Below are 17,018 nucleotides of genomic sequence, written 5' to 3' on the forward strand. Positions count from 1 at the left end.
GTATCATGTCCTATATTTTATTAGAAATTCATGTAACATGATTAAAATTTCATTATTAATTACTTTATTAAAAAAGCAATGCCTGAAAATTTGTTTCTGGCAGAATGGCAGACTGATATCCTGAATCCCCTCTTATAAAACAATTTATATTTATCCTGCATTAAAACAAATCTTTTCAAATGCATTGCTGACTTGTGTAGAAAATAATGAAAGTTCTCAAAGACCAAATTCCAAACGAAATGGGATTTTGAAAGACACTGAGAACTTAAAATTAAAAAAATACTGACAATGTCAACTACTAGCAACTATTGTTGGTGGGAGTCTAACCTAATCTACTATACCAGAATACTATAGGCATCATATAGTGATAGCCAAACACATGCATACCCCATACCTGGCAATCCCAAACTGGGGGGAGCAATGCAAAAGAAATGTGTGCACATGTACACCAAACAAGTCACATGTAAGTGTTCGGGGCAGCATTTATAATGGCCAAAAATTGGAAATAATGTACATCAATGAATAAACTGACAGTATAACATAATAAATTTCTACTTGACAGTAACAACATTTGAATGCCTACAAACACATGAATGAATCTCATAAAACTGAAGGAGAACAAACCAGGCAAATAGTATATGCTATATTTTATAAAACTCAAGGACAGGCAGAACTAATTTACATGTCAGGAGTCCAGAGAATGCCTATCTTTGAGGTGGAGGTGGGGTAGTGACTAGAAGTCATAAGCAGGCTTTTGCTGTGCTGGTAACTCTATTGCTTGATCCAGGTGATGGCAATTTGGGTGTGTTAAATTCATGAGCTGTATGCTTGTGATCCGTGTATTTTTCTGTATTTATGTTACCACTCCACTACAAAGTTTATTAAAATTTTCCCAAAAAACCCACTCATTGCTTTAATAAAAATTAGCACGTAAATTTTTTTAAAGTAATACGTGTATCTGATGGGGAAAAAATAGTTTAAAAGAGTATATAATGAAAAGTTTGTCTCCTTTCCAACCCATGAAAACCCCTACTACCACTTTCTGGAATTCTTTCCAAAATAGTCTATGAATATACATGTTCATTCAATTTAATGGTAGATTTCCTACTTGAAAATTCTTTTTTTTTTTTTTTTTTAAGATTTTACTATATTTATTTGACAGACAGAGATCACAAGTAGGCAGAGGCAGGCAGAGAGAGAGAGAGAGAGAGGAGGAAGCAGGCTCCCTGCTGAGCAGAGAGGATCCCAGGAACCTGAGATCATGACCCGAGCTAAAGGCAGAGGCTTTAACCTACTGAACCACCCAGGCGCCCCCACTACTTGAAAATTCTTAACACAGAAAACATTATGTACAAAGCATCTGGATGACCCCCATCTATGGAGCTCATGTGTAAGTGACTGTACCTTATACAAAGAATCCTTGTTGGGCTTTAGCTTGACACCATGGGCAAGCCGGAGTTGACCTGTGGTCCTCATTCCTGACCAGGTGTCTTTCTCACCAACTGGTTTCAACAAAGATGTTACTGGGTTATAGAAGGCTGGAATGGAGACAGGATACCAGGTTCTCATGAAGACAATATCTGGAAAAAGACACAGTTTAACATTTTCAGAGGAAGATTTATAACCATCTTCTCAAACAAAAGAACAAAACAATCACCCCTAACTTCTCTAGTTGGTGGCACGGTTTTTGAAACAAGACTTCACCAAGTAAACTACTCTTGAATATCACAAAACTTACTGGTTGTGAATCACACGGCTCCACACACAGCATAACTCAGCATACTGCTAAGATGCTCCAACAGGGGAAAGCTGGACTCAACTCCAATTTTCTAAAACCTGAACTACAACCTCTACTCCTCACTGGCTAGAAATCAATAGTGAACGGTAACATGCTGTTAAAATTACACCACGAAGTTATATTTACCACTCATCAGCAACTTATCCTCAAAGCTGGCCCGGAAAGCTCCTTCTGGAGCCCGGAGTGCTTTCTTAATCTGTCCCCTTATGCCACTGACAGTTCGAATCACAGCACCTTCAAATTTGGCCACTTCCAAGGCAGAATTAAACATTCCCTATAGGTATATGAAAAAAAATACACACAAAATCAGGTATTTTACTTTTTAGTTCATAAATGAGTCCTTGGTTAAAAAAAGAAAAAAACTTCTTTAATAGTGATAAAATAATCAAAATGTTTTCTCCCCACTAACAGTGGAATTACTAGGTCAAATGGAATACAATTCTATTTCATCTTCCCCAAAAAAACATTAATCAAGATTCTATTGTAGACTCATTAGCATGTTCATCACTGGTATCTTTGTAGACGAAAAGATTAAAAAGATATTTATTGGACTGAACTGGCCTACAGAGCCTTTGCCATCATCAACCAGGGCTGGGCTGCAGCTCATATCCTATGACTTAGGTGTACATGCTCAGAAAATAAAGAGAGCTGGATAAATGCTGGTGACATTATTACCTGATATTACAAGAATATTTTATGATCATCTTAACTCTGTACTTCTATAGAAATACCCACTAATAAGATTTCCAATAAATGTCACTCAAACTACCCTCCCACATTATACTGCATAAAGAGCATCCATTTCTCCATACCCCTGTCAACAAGTATTTTACAAAATACTTTGTCTATTTTCCTTTTTTTAAAAATTCTGTCCATTTTTCTACTGAGCTGTTTAACAAACCTATGATTTTCCCCCTTGCTTAACACAATCCAAAAAAACAGGAAAAAAAAAAGAGTGAATAAGATTATGTTATTTTCAATATTAGCTCTGTCACAGTCTCACACAGCATAAGGAATAGCCTCTATTAGTATGTATCTCTATTAATGTCACCTTTAAATTTTCTGAGCACATTTAAGTGACATAGAGACCAATACAAAGAAACCAAAAATTGCACAGACCAAGTTTATGAAAAATTTCACTCTTTTGAAAACATCAGACTATATTTTAGAAGTATTTCATTCCTCCTTCAATAAAATATACATGTAAAATATGTGAGTATAAAGATATACAGACCTTAATGAATGACGTATTCTTGAAAATTTTATAAGGAAAACCAGTTAGCTTTAATTTCTTCACAATCTTTATGGATTTATCCAGATCGAGGACAACTCCCGTAGCAGCTATCCGGAAATCAGGCTGGGAAGAGCCCCCAAAATTTGAATACAGGAATAGTATCAGCAAGAGAAAAACTATAATTTTCTCTATGATACAATAAATCACCAAAGTGCATTTCCACTTACAACCAGAAAGAATATCTGAACTTGCAAAGCATTATTTTAACAAAAGCAATCTAAAGCTATAGTACATGTTAGCCAAACTAATGATGATGTCTTGAGTATTCTCTGGAGGGTGATTTTGCAATAACATAATTTCAAAACAATGACCAATTTGGAATGGAAAGGAATATGAAAATTTGGTTACAATGTTTAAGGAATTAAATTGTGGACCCCCAGGGCAGATTTCATCTGCTCATTATTTTGTTTTCTGTCAAATAGGGCCAATAAAACCTGCTCTGATTGACCAAATGAAGACTATGTGAACATACTTTGTTCAACCAGCATTACTAGGGGGTAGTCTTATGTCTAGTTAGTGTCCAAAGTATCCTTAGAACCTAGTACAGTGCTTAGCACATGGTGAGCACTACTTATTTTTAGAAAAACAAGGGGTACCTGGGTTGCTCAGTAAGTTAAGCAACCAACTCTTGATTTCAGTTTGGGTCATGATCTCAGGGTTGTGGGATCGAGCCCCATATCGGGCTCCAAGCTCAGGAGGGAGTCTGCTCGAAGATTTTCTGTCTCTTTCTCTTTCCCTCTGCCCTCCCCACTTTATGCATACATACACAGTCTCTCTAAAGTAAATCTTAAAAAAAAAAAAGAAAGAAAAAAGTCCAAAAAATGCATAAAAATATAAAATATCATCAGTATCGTAATAAGTCTACCTCTTCATTCCCAAATCCTACTTAAAAAGATGGAGGAAAATTAAAAGCAAAGAGAAGTTTGCTACAAATACTAGAAATGAGTCATTTTCAACTTCAAGTTTCATGTACATATCCCATATTCAAGACATACTTCTCAAACACAATCTGGAAAATAAAACATTCAAGATATTTACCATTATGCCACTGACAGACTGTACTGCCAAGAATCCAGTTCCCTGTGGAGTAATCGGACCTTAAAGAGAATAGGAGAAAAAAAAAAGAAGTAAATATACAGTGAATCACAAATTTTGAGTTCTGTTTTACATATGTACTTCAATCCAAAAAAAAAAAAAAAAGAGAGAGAGAAAAATCTTATGAATTGGAATTTCATGGAGAAAAGCAAAACTATAATGGCTTAAATTAACCTATAAGCAAGTTATTCCAATCATGTATTACCCCAAAAGGTTGCTCCACAATGCATGTGCTGTGGGGTATATTTTAGAAGTCTCTGTCTCCCATTGTGGTCTTCAATATAATAGAGTGGGATAGTCTGAAACCTCCTCCACCCTACAGAAAAAATGATTGGATCTCTGGACTTGAGGATTTTCTTATACCAACGATGTTTCTTCAGACGCATCTGAGGGAAGAAGAGATTTCAGTAAGATCAGTGGTGTAAGTTATGTCCCCAGAACCCCAACTGTCCAAGCATGCAGCAAAGGGTACCTACCTGTACATATCCAACATTGCCTTCACTATTGCCCAAACCACCCAAAATGATTGGGTAATGAGGGTCAAAGTTAAGCACAAATTCACAGGGGACATTTTCTATTTCAATTCGAACATACATCCCAGGTCGAAAACCCTCATACTGAACTCTGGCTTCATCATCTTGATCTTCAAATTCTGCTCGGTTAAGCTATATACGAGAGGCGGGGGGGGAAACAGTAAAAACTCACAATGCTACTGTCTTTAATAAATGTAAGATTAACATTTTAAAAAATGAACACTTTCTCATAAAGAAACACAGACGTGATTACCTTTATCCTATTTAAAAATAACATACATTCTTATCTGTACAGCTTGTTTAGGATATGTGCCAACTCTTTCCTCCTTTGTTGCTCCAAGGTACAGCAAATGCAAACAACTTTGAAAGCAACCCTTAATGCTGGTCAGCCAATACTCTCAGCTTCCCAGTCCACTTTCTTTTCTTACTCTCTAATATCCGATACTCAGTATCTCCTCCTCCCTCATCCTCACACTCAGCAGTTGACTGTTTCTTAATTCACTCAAAAACTAAGCAGTCTACAAGAATTTCCACAGCCATCTCTCCTTCCAGGGTTTACACTCACATCAAGCCTTTTACTCTTATTATTATATTTATTACTTATTATTGAAATTAATTAAAATTAAACAAAAATTTTAAATTCAGTCCCCTGGTCACAGGAGTCACATTTCAAGTGATCAGTATCAACACGTGGCTAATGGCTACAAAAAAGACAGCACAGACAGACATTTCCATTATTGCGGAAAGTACTACTGGGCAGCTGCTATAGATTTATTTTATGCCAAACTTCACTTGCATGCTAGATATCATTCATTCTTACTGAACTTTATTCCAAGAGGTCTTGCCTATTATTTTCTCACATCTTAACATCTTCTTTTGATTCTATTTCCAACTATTGCCCCATTTCTCTGCTTCTCTCTGAAGTAAAATGGCTTGTAAGTTTTCTATATTCAGAGTCTCTAGTTCCTCTGCTCCCATTCTCTTAACTCCCAACTTGGACTTTAAGCCACATTCCATAAAAATGCTTGCCAAAATCATGTAGGGCCTCCACATTCCAAACCAGTTGTCAATTCTGTCTTCATTGTAGTTAATACATCAGCAGGATTTAAAATAATGTATCCCTCCTTCTATAGTGGCTTCCTCATGTTCTCTTCAATTTCTTCTCTTTCCTAAGCACTGACTGCTCAATCCCCACTGTTGCTCCATCCTCTCCGCCCAGGCTCCTACAATGGAGTACCCACCGTCAGTCCTAGTCCTCTCCTCTCCTGACACCATGCTCACTTCCCAGGGCATCCCATCCATTTCATGGCTTTAGGTAGCATCGAGATGCTGAAGGCTTTCCATCTAAGCCCCAACCTCTCTCCAGGGCTCCTCACTGACTACTCGAAGCTCCACTTGTCTGAAAGAGATCTCAAACCCAAGCTCAAAACTTTATCTTTTTAGACAAACCTGCACCAACCAGAGGCTTTCCTATCTCACTGACAACTCAATCCTTCCAGAAGTCATCCTTATTACCTCTCACACACCCCACAGTTAATCTACTTTTGATCTACCTTTAAAAAGTATATCCAGAATTTGACTCTTTCTCTTTCACCTCCAACACTTCCCCACCCCTCATGGTGAGTCAACTTAATTTTACTGAACTCTTGCCACAGCAATCCTTTCAAAGGAAAGCAGGTCATACATGTTTCTTCTCTGTTCAAAACCCCCTATGGGTCCCCATTTCACTCAGAGTAAAAAATTCAAAGTCCCTTAAAACAGGACATAAGATGCTAGGTGATTTTAAGTTATAAATGGACTGAAGCAAAGACTTCAGAACTAGCTTTACATGTCTTAGTTACTTCTATCAAAATCAGTACAGACTTAGAACCACTATGTTAATGACTAACAAGGAGATACTTTCTTTAAACAGATGAAAGCCTAGGTTGGGCAAAGTCCACCAACCTCATTTTCAGAAATCATATGCTTAACCTGCATAAGATGTATTAAAGTATATTCTAGCTTACAGGAATTATTGGTGTCCCTCTTGTCAAAACACAACTCAAACACTCACCATCGACTGCATACATATCTTTGTGTCTCCTTAAGAGTGAGTTCATCAACTCAGTCTGTTCAGCATCTCAGACAGGGGGGCCAGACCATCTTCGTTTTAGCATTCCACATGTTCCCTTTATCTCCACATCTGACCCGATACTTGAAATACCCTCTGAACTCTGACCAAGGTGAATTTTTAGAAAAGCTTCCCTGGAGAGCACTAGCATGTGCATAAGCACCAGTATATGTAAGAATCATCCACCCATTCAAATTATTTAATTATGGTTCCAGGGAGCAGTAATCAGAACGCTAAGGCAATGCCTGCATTTAAAAATCACTCCACTGGGGCATCTGGGTGGCTCAATCGGTTATGCCACTGCCTTCAGCTCAGGTCATGATCTCAGGGTCCTTAGGATCGAGCCCTGCCTCTGGCTCTCTGCTTAGCAGGGAGCCTGCTTCCTTCTCTCTCTGCCTGCCTCTCTGTCTACTTGTGCTCTCTCTCTGTCAAATAAGTAAATAAAATCTTAAAAAAAAAAAAAAAAATCAGGGGCGCCTGGGTGGCTCAGTGGGTTAGGGCCTCTGCCTTTGGCTCAGGTCATGATCCCAGGGTCCTGGGATCAAGCCCCACATCAGGCTCTCTGCTCGGCAGGGAGCCTGTCTCCCTTCCTCTCTCTGCCTGCCTCTCTGCCTCCTTGTGATCTCTGTCTGTCAAATAAATAAATAAATAAATAAAACCTTAAAAAAAAAAAAAAATCACTCCACTGAGATCCTCAGCAGTTGCTGCCTATCTCAGCCATTTTTGCTTCCTCAATGCTTCATATACAATAGACACTGATATCTTTCTGGTCAATTTCTGACTGAAAAAACAATCAGATGACTGCATGAATAAACACACTTATCTGCATCTTGACCTAGGAGTCCAAACCTGAGGCACAGAAGCAGGTCAGGAAGCAGAGACCTAAACAAAATTATGTATTCACAATACTGTATTACAGCCTTGAAATAAAGCTAATAGGAACTCAGTTTTCTCACCTGTGCCTGTTTATGCATTTCTCCTTTAAGATCATCAAAGTATGTGCTTTCTCCTTCATCATATTCTGCATCAAACATCTCCTTCAATTTTCTCTTCTTATCCAAATGCTTTTTCTTGGCACTTTCCTCTGCACTGGGGTCAATTTCTTCCTTAACTTCTTCTGCGTCTTCAATCTTAAATTTCCAGAAGAGAAAATTTTGTAAGTTTGTGGAGATGTTTTCTTTAAACATTAAAGCAGATTTTTAAAGTTCTGTCTGGGCTATAAAAATCTTGGTTATGATCATCATGAAAACAAAACAAAAAACAAACCAAACCAAAACACAGCCTTTGGCTCTAAATGACACGAGACATTTAGACATCTACATTATGATACACTGTCACTCCTTTATCTGGCTGGGAATGTCAAATATAAATAAAAGTAAAAGCAAGTGTCCCCATCCAGATTCTCCCCAGACACTGTTCTAAAGAAATATTAGGGAGAATAGGGATTCACTTTTTTTAAATGGTACTTAAATTTAAGAAGAGGAGAATGATGGCAAAAGGAACAGTGGAAAGCTCCTGGTGACTCAGGAGCTAAACTTTAAACGACTGAAGAATCATAAAGACAAGAAGAGGTAGTAAACCCAAAAGATCAAAAATAACAAACCAATAACTTTGATCTGTTCCCAACCTCCATATTTTTAGGAAGGAATCCATTTACTCTGTAATCTACAGAGATAATAAGTAAGATTCACATTGCTTAATATGGGCCTCTCTCATTACATATTGACCACAGATCAAGGACCAGTGACTGACAGCCAGCCATGATAAAAATCATACCTGAGTATCTGCGCCTGGTTTTCCCTTGTGCACGTCCCCTGTTTCCAGGTCTTCAAAGTCACCATAGAGCTCTTCTGGGAAAAGAACAACCAAATGTCCTCCATGAATAGGGCTTGCATATGACACTATAGCGCCACCCAGTGCACTGTGTACTCTGAAACCCAAATTTCATTTTTACCCTTCTTATTGCTACACACTCCAGGAGAATCCTGTACTTACACAGGCTTCTTTTCCTCTTTGAAATGTCAGTATTTCATCACCTGTTCAGATGAAGCACACGGACCCAACCCATATTTCCTTACTTTACTTCGATACCCCACTTAGCCAAGAGTTATTTTTCCAATGCAGGTGGCAAACACTTTGCAGCAGGGATGCACAGAGAGATATATGCATGGCTTTGCAGGTGAGTCCCCAAGACCAACAGTGACATGAAAAAACCATGATTTGATTAACAGCACACAGGACAGAGTCTCAGTAGTAAGAGCAACACAACACAATGTATGGCATATCTAAGAAAAATCTTGGATTACATAAAATACAGGACTTAGAGTAATAGTGGTACCCAAAATAATGCTGAACCACATGAAGAGCTCATTAATTTGCTCATCCATTTGTTTTTTAGAGCTTTAAGTTTAGCTCTGGGTCCTATCCTTAAAAGAAAAAGATGCTAAAACTCCTTTGGGAAGCAATATTTAGAAGTAATATTTAGATAAAACATTTTCATATCAGAAAGAGCCAAAGAACCAAAGAGCCAAAAAAGATACAATAGTTGGGAAGATTCCATCTGTAAGAAAAACAAAAAAGGATGAAATACTTAGGAATAAACCTTACAAGAAATGTCTCAAAAAACTTTATTTTAAAAACTTAAAGAACTTTAATATGCTACCAAAGAACACATGGAATAGACATTAGCTAACACTTACAAGGGCTTTACAGACAAGGCACTGCTCTAAATATCTTACGTGCCTTAACCACATTCTTCAACATGACCCAATGAAGTAGGTGTGATTAATGTTATCTACTGAACAAATAATGATAACCATGTATTTGAAAAAGAAGACTCAATATCAGAAAGATGTTAATTCTCCTTTTATCACAGTTATAATAAAAAACATGACCCAAGAAAGGACCCAAAAAACCTACTGAATGGGAGAAGATATTTGCAAATGACATACCCAATAAAGGGTTAGTATCCAAAATATATATATAACTCAATACCAAAAAACCCAAATAATTCAATTAAAAATGGGCAGAAGACATAACAAACATTTCTCCACTGACTAACAGACACATAAAAAAATGCTCAACATCACTCATTGTAAGGAAAATGCAAATCAAAACCACAATGAGATCCAAATCACACCTGTCAGAATGGCTAAAATAAAAAACACAACAAATGTTGGCAAGGACATGGAGAAAAAGGAACCTTTGTGCACTGTTGCTGGGAATGCAAACTGATGCAGGAAGATGGTTTGGAGGCTTCTCAAAAAATTAAAAATGGAACTATCATATAATCCAGTAATTCCACTATTGGGTATTTACCCAAAGAATATGAAAATACAATTTGAAAGGATATTATGCCTCCCTATGTTTATTATTTAGCATTTTTTACGAGAGCCAAATTATGGCAGTAGCCTAAGGACCCATCGATAGATGAATGGATAAAGTGTGTGTGTGTGTGTGTGTGTGTGTGTGTGTGTGTATATATACATAAAATGGAATATTATTCAGCCATCAAAAAGAATGAAATCTTGCCATTTGCTACAACATGAATGTAGCTAGAAAGTACAATACTAAGCAAAATTAGTTAGAGAAAGACAAATAACCCATGATTTCACTCATATGTGGAATATAAGAAACAAAACAAATGAGCAAGGGAAAAAAAAGAGACAAACCAAAAATCTCTCTTAAGTATAAAGAACAAACAGATGGTTACCAGAGGGGAGGAGGTTGGGGGGATGAGCAAAACAAGGGGATTAAGAGTACATTTGTCATGATGAGCACTGAATAATATATGTAACTGTTAAATCACTATATTGTACATCTGAAACTAATGCAACACTGTAAGTTAACCATATTGGAACTAAAATTTAAAAAAAATACCAACAAAGATTTCTCATCTGTAAAAGATAGTGTAGACTTATTTCTTCTGTTCCTCCCAACTAAGTATAACCAACTCCAAAAAAAAAACACAAGACCCCAAGGGAAACGAAAGAACTCTGAAAGGTATAAAGAAAAAAAGGGCTGGTGAGGGTCCCCAGGACCAGAGGAATGACATAATGGCCGGTGGCTCACTAGACCACAACCCATAGAAAGGCAATTCAGAACCACTGCTTTCCAACCCCAAAACTAGCAACAGAAGGTAGACCAGATAGACTCAATGTTCCCTCAGATCAAACACAGATCTTAATAGCAGGAACACTAGGTTAACCAGACAGCACTGATTAAGTGGGTGCTTTGAAAGCTCCCCTGGCAGTAAGTGATGAGAGAACTGGTTAACCAGGCAGCACTGATTAAGTGGGTGCTTTGAAAGTTCCCCTGGCAGTAAGTGATGAGAGAATCTTTTCCTCCACCAAGATAAACCAGATGGCCAAGGATTATTGGCAAAGGGAGATTCTGTGCCAGGCCTGAGGCTCTCCACCACCATCTAAAAACAATGTGTGCCCTGGCAGGACCAGTGAAGATATCCCTACAGCAAGAAAACTAGCCCTACAGACCAAGAGACAACCTTTCCCCACCTAGCCACAACACGGGGGGCCCAGACTAGGGAAGCCCCTCTGTCTTCTCAGGCAGCACCTGCAGAGACCAGTACTAAGCAGATCAAAATAGCACCAGAAAGGTTCTAAAGTTAAATTGTCATTGGAACCACAGCCCATAAAGTATATCAGGACATACACGCTAAACCTAAACAAGAGGACTGTATGACTAAAATAAAAAGATTACACAGGACCCAATGTCTTCTAACATAAAACCCAAAATGTGTAGGATACAAGAGAGAATCACCTGTCATACCCCAATCCAGGAAAATCTTAACTGAAAAGTGAAAAGACAAATGACACGCACAATAAAATGAATCAGATTATGAAACTTTCTGACTGGTATCTTAAAGCAGCCATTACAAAAATGTTTCATCAAGCACCTACAAATCCTTTGGCAACAACCAAAAAATTGAAAAACTCAGCAAAAAACCCTGAAGAGCCAAACAGAAATTACAGAACTGAAAAATACAAGAGGAAATTTTAAAAGCTTGCTAGATGGACTCAATAGTAAGAGTAGAGATGACAGAGGATAGAATCAGAGAACTTGAGGTCAGATCAACAGAATTCATCCAGTCTGAACAACACAGAGGAAAACAGACAAAAAACAACTGAGCAGGGCCTCATAGACCTGTGGGGCAGGAAAAAGATCCACCAGTTATATGATCGCAGAAGGATACCTGATTTGAAAGAAGTAATGACTGAAGCTTCCTAAATTTGGTAAAAGACATAAACTTAACAGATTCAAGAAGGTGAGCAAATTTCAAACAGAGTAAACCCAATGAAATCTTCACCAATCAAACTTCTGAAAACTGAAAAACAAATAATCTTGAGAGCAGACAGAAAGAAATGACAAATTCACACCAATTCAAAATGACAGTCCATTTCTCCTCTGAAATCAGAGGCTAGAAGGAAGTGGTACATTTTTCATGTGCTGCAGGAAAGAACTGTCAGCTATGAATTCTATATCCAGTGAAACTACCCTTCAGAAATGAAGAACTGTAAATAAAGACAATCTCAGATGGAAAACAACTACAGGAATCCGTCACTAGCATACCCATTCTTAAAACATGGCTGAAGTGGGGCACCTGGGTGGCTCAGTTGGTTAAGTGTCTCACTTCAGCTCAGATCATAATCTTAGGGTTGGTTCTGGGATCAAGTGCCACACTGGTCTCCCTGCTCAGCAGGGAGGTCTGCTTCTCTCTCTCCCTCTGCTCCACATCTGTGCTCACTCACTTGGCTCTCTCTCAAATAAATAAAATCTTAAAAAAAAAAATGCTCAAGAAAGTTCTTAAGTAGTGAGTAAATTATAAAAGAAGAAATCTGGGACCACTGGGAAAAAAAGAAAAAACAAACAAAAGATCAGAAATATAGATATATATAATAAAATAACCTTTTTCTTAGGAGTTTTTAAAATCGTATTTGGAGACTGAAAAAAAATTATAGCACTATCTAATACACAAACCAGTAATACTTAAAAGGGGGAAAGACAAAGGGACCGAAGTAGGAGAAAAGTTTCCACATGTTACTCAAAATGATAAAATACTGGCACCAGTAGGCTATTATATTACAATAAGTGACGACTACAAAAACTAGAGAGAGACACTCAGAAACGCTGTAAACATATCAAGATAGAAGAAAGAAAATGAAAACAGAGGAAAGACAGAAGAATTAGAATAAGAGTAAACAAACAACAAAATAGTAAAATATCAGACTTACACAATTCCATATCAATAAGTACATTAAATGTGAATGGCATAATATACCAATCAAAATACAGATTGACAGAGAGGATAGAGGCACATAACGAGAAACTCCCTTTAGATTTAACAACCCAAGTAAGCAAAAGTAAAAGAAGGGGAAAGATACACTGTGCAACTCATCTTTTAAAAAAGCAAGAATGGCTAAATTATTCTCTCATAAAATAAACCTTAGAGGAAAGAAAATTATCAGAGTCAGAGAAGGACTTAACTGAACTGTAAGAGCTAAAATTGCATGGGCTACCTTGACATCCTTGAGCCTCACAGGGTCCCAAAGGTCTAGCTGTGAGCAGGCCTGCCAGATATGGCCTCACCCTATGGGAAAGGATCCCCATCTTGATAGCTCTTTTTTCAGTTGGACCGCCCGCACCCCACCTATCCCTCAACCTAACAGGTTTGACTTTACCTCTCTGCCAGCCCATGAATTTATTCAAACATATTAATCACATCCTGTCAAAGGAACCAATGGTCATCCTATGCTCATTTAGGTACAAAGCTCTTTCTCCCAAAGCCCCTGATTGTTGAGTCTCTGCATGGTGTGCAGTGTTCTCTTCCCTCAGGCTGTGAGTGTATGTGACTAATAAACTGCTGTCAACAGCATCTGCCCAGTGTCAGATATCGTGTGTTAGGCCATCCCTATAACCGTAGAGCTGGAATCATTCCTTCACCATTTGCATGAATAGGAGGTGACCATAATACACAACAACAAAAGGATAAATCCACCAGGAAGACATAACAATACTAGCATATGTGCACCAAACAGAGCCTCAAATATAAGAAGCAAAAACTGACAGATCTGAAAGGGGTAGATAAGTCCAAGATAATACATGGTGACTTCAATATCCTCCTCTCAGGAACTGATAAAATTAGTCAGAAAATTAGCAAAGATACAGAAGATTTGAACAATACAGCCAACCCAACAGAATCTGACATATATAGAACATGATACCCAACAACATCAGAATAAACAATTTTTAAAGCATCCACAGAACATCTGTCAAGACAGGGTACAGTCTGGGTAATAAAGCAAATCTAAACAAATATAAAACATGCATAATGAGTATAGAATATAATGCAATTAAATTAAAAAGAGTAACAGAAAGACAAGAAAATTCCTAAACATTTTGTAGTTTGTTTGTAGGTAAAAAACACTAAATAATGCATGGATCAATAAGAAGTCTCACAGGAAATATAAAAATGCATAGAACTGAATGAAAATGCATAGAACATATGAAAATATGGGGGGAGGCAGTGCAGAGAAAGCAATTTAGTGAGCACTAAAGGCTCACATTAGAAATGAGAAAAGGTCTCAAACCAATAATCTAAGAAAACTGAGAAGTACAAAATAACCTAAAACAAGCAAAGAACAGAAATAATAAAGAGCAAAAGAAAATAAAATTGAAAACTAGAACACAGAAATCAATGAGACTAAAAGCTGATTATTTGGAAAAAAAAATCAACAAAATGAATAAACCTTACTGACAAAGAGAAAAAGGAGGAGGACACAAATCACCAATTATCAAGAATAAAATGGGATTAGCACAACAGATCCCCCAGCCATTGGAAAGTTATTAAACAAATACTATGAGTATTATACTCAGAATACCTAAGCTAGCTTCTTGGAGAAGGTACTTTGTGAAACTTTCACTTTGCCAAAAGCCTTTGAAATTCCTTGAAAACCATAAGAAAGTAAAATTCAGCCAAGACAGAATAAAGAACCTAAATTATTTAAATTATCCTGTAGCCATTAAAGAAAAAAAAAACTTGTCATTATTATAAGCTCCTCAAAAAAGAAATCTCCAGGCCCTCACCATTTCACTGGAGATTATACCAAACACTTTAAATATTAACATTCCAGGGGTGCCTGGGCGGCTCAGTTGTTAAGCAGCTGCCTTTGGCTCAGGTCATGATCCCAGGGTCCTGGGATCAAGCCCTGCATCGGGCTCCCTGCTAGGCAGGGAGTCTTCTTCTCCCTCTCCCACTCCCCCTGCTTGTATTCCCTCTCTTGCTGTCTCTCTCTCTCTCTCTGTCAAATAAATAAATAGAAACTTAAAAAAAAAGAAATTAACATTCCAATTCTACACAATCTCTTCCAGAAAACAGAAAAACTGGGACTACTTTGGAATCATTTTATGAAACCAGTATTACTGAAACCAAAACTAAATGAAGACAGTACCCAAAAAAATCCCCCAAAACAAAAAATCAACAATGCTATAGACTAGTTTCACTCATAAACTTAGATGCAAAATTCCTTAACAAAATACCATCAAATAAAGTTCAACAACATATAAAAAGAATTATATATCATGACCAAGTGGAATTTATTCCAGGTATGCAAAGCTGATTCAAAATTCAAAAATTAAACAATGTAATCCACTATATCAAAAGGGTAAAGAATAAAAAATTCATAGGATCATATCAACTGACACTGAAAGGCATTTGACAAAATTCACCACCCATTCATCATTAAAGAAAGAAAGAACACCTCTCAGTATACCAGGAATACAGAGGAATGGAGCACATAAAGAGCATCCACAGAGAAACCAAACTAACATCATATATAACAGTGAAAAATACTGAGAACAAGGCAAGATTCCTCTTTCTAATCCTAGTCATTATATAAGAAAAAATTTAAATATAAATATATTCAATGTACATATAAATATAATCATAATTGCATTGCTGGGTATTTACCCCAGAAATATAAAAACATTAACTCAAAAGGATGCATGCACCCTTGTTTATGGCAGCATTATTTTCAATAACCAAACTATAGAAGCAGCCAAGTGTCCATTGATAGAAAAATAGATAAAGATGATGTGAGGTGTGTATGTATGTGTACACACATACACACACACACACACACACACACACACACACACACACACTGGAATATTATTCGGTCATCAAAAAGAATGAAATTTTTGCCATTTGCAATGACATGGATGGATCTAATATAACACTAAGTATAACAGTATAACGCTAAGTGAAGTCAGTCAGTCAGAGAAAGATAAATACCGTATGATCTCACTCATATGTGGAATTTAAGGAACAAAAATATGAGCAAAGGAAAAAAGAGAGAGACAAGCAAGAAACAGACTCTTAGCTACAGAGAACAAACTGATGATTACCAGAGAGGAGGCAGGTGGCAAGATGGGGATTAAAGAGCACACTTAACATGATGAAAAAATAAATAAAATGATTATAAATAAGTAAACAAAAATAAAAGGCACAAAGGTTGAAAAGAAACATAATACTGTTCCTATCTGCAGATAACACAACTATGTAAAAAAATCCCAAGTAAACTACAACAAACACCCCTCCCAACTAATAACTGAGTTTAGCAAGATAAAATATAAACACATAAAAATCAATCAAAATGAAATACTTTAGTATAAACTTATCAAAATATATTTACCATTAGGATGCCAAAAATTACAAAATACTGATGAAGGAAATTAAGACAAAAAATGTTCCTGGATTAGAATACTCAAGATAATAAAGACCTATAGGTTTAATGCAACTCCTATCAAAATCCCAGGAGTTTTTTTTGTAGATCCAGACAAGCTTATTCTAACATTTATATGCAGCCACAGGCCCTAGGATAAACCAATCTTGAAAAAGAAGAATAAAGTGAGAGTAATCACTCTATTTAGTATTAATGTTTACTATGTAACCACAGTAACCAAGATAGTACAGTACGGGTGGAAGGACTGACACATGAATCAATGGAATGCAAGAAAGAACCCAGAAATAAACCCACACATAGGCTCAACTAATTTTTGACAAAGGTGCAAAAGCAAATCAATGAAACAAAAACTGCTGAAGGAATATACACCTCAGGCAAAAATATAACCATTAACCTAAACCTCACACCTTATAAAGAAATCAAAATA

General features: G+C 36.9%; 1 protein-coding gene across 4 annotated transcripts in view; it reads right to left on the reverse strand.

Moving 5' to 3' along the window:
- The window catches only part of LOC111144842 (BMS1, ribosome biogenesis factor), a 45,158-nt gene that overhangs the window by 2,072 nt on the left and 26,068 nt on the right, over positions 1-17,018 (reverse strand). For 2 of the 4 annotated variants that reach the window (XM_022499377.1, XM_022499378.1), the window contains exons 14-21: positions 8,607-8,680; positions 7,787-7,960; positions 4,664-4,852; positions 4,393-4,573; positions 4,131-4,189; positions 3,033-3,155; positions 1,925-2,072; positions 1,405-1,580 (exon numbers count right to left, since the gene is read on the reverse strand). In XM_022499377.1, the coding sequence (XP_022355085.1) occupies positions 1,405-1,580; positions 1,925-2,072; positions 3,033-3,155; positions 4,131-4,189; positions 4,393-4,573; positions 4,664-4,852; positions 7,787-7,960; positions 8,607-8,680 (1,124 nt within the window). The remainder of the gene's footprint in view (positions 1-1,404; positions 1,581-1,924; positions 2,073-3,032; positions 3,156-4,130; positions 4,190-4,392; positions 4,574-4,663; positions 4,853-7,786; positions 7,961-8,606; positions 8,681-17,018) is intronic. The other 2 variants (XM_022499379.1, XM_022499380.1) reach the window with 2 other exon arrangements.

Source organism: Enhydra lutris, unplaced genomic scaffold, assembly GCF_002288905.1.
Source record: "Enhydra lutris kenyoni isolate GAN:26980312 unplaced genomic scaffold, ASM228890v2 scaffoldscaffold12, whole genome shotgun sequence".
Lineage (NCBI taxonomy): Eukaryota > Metazoa > Chordata > Mammalia > Carnivora > Mustelidae > Enhydra > Enhydra lutris.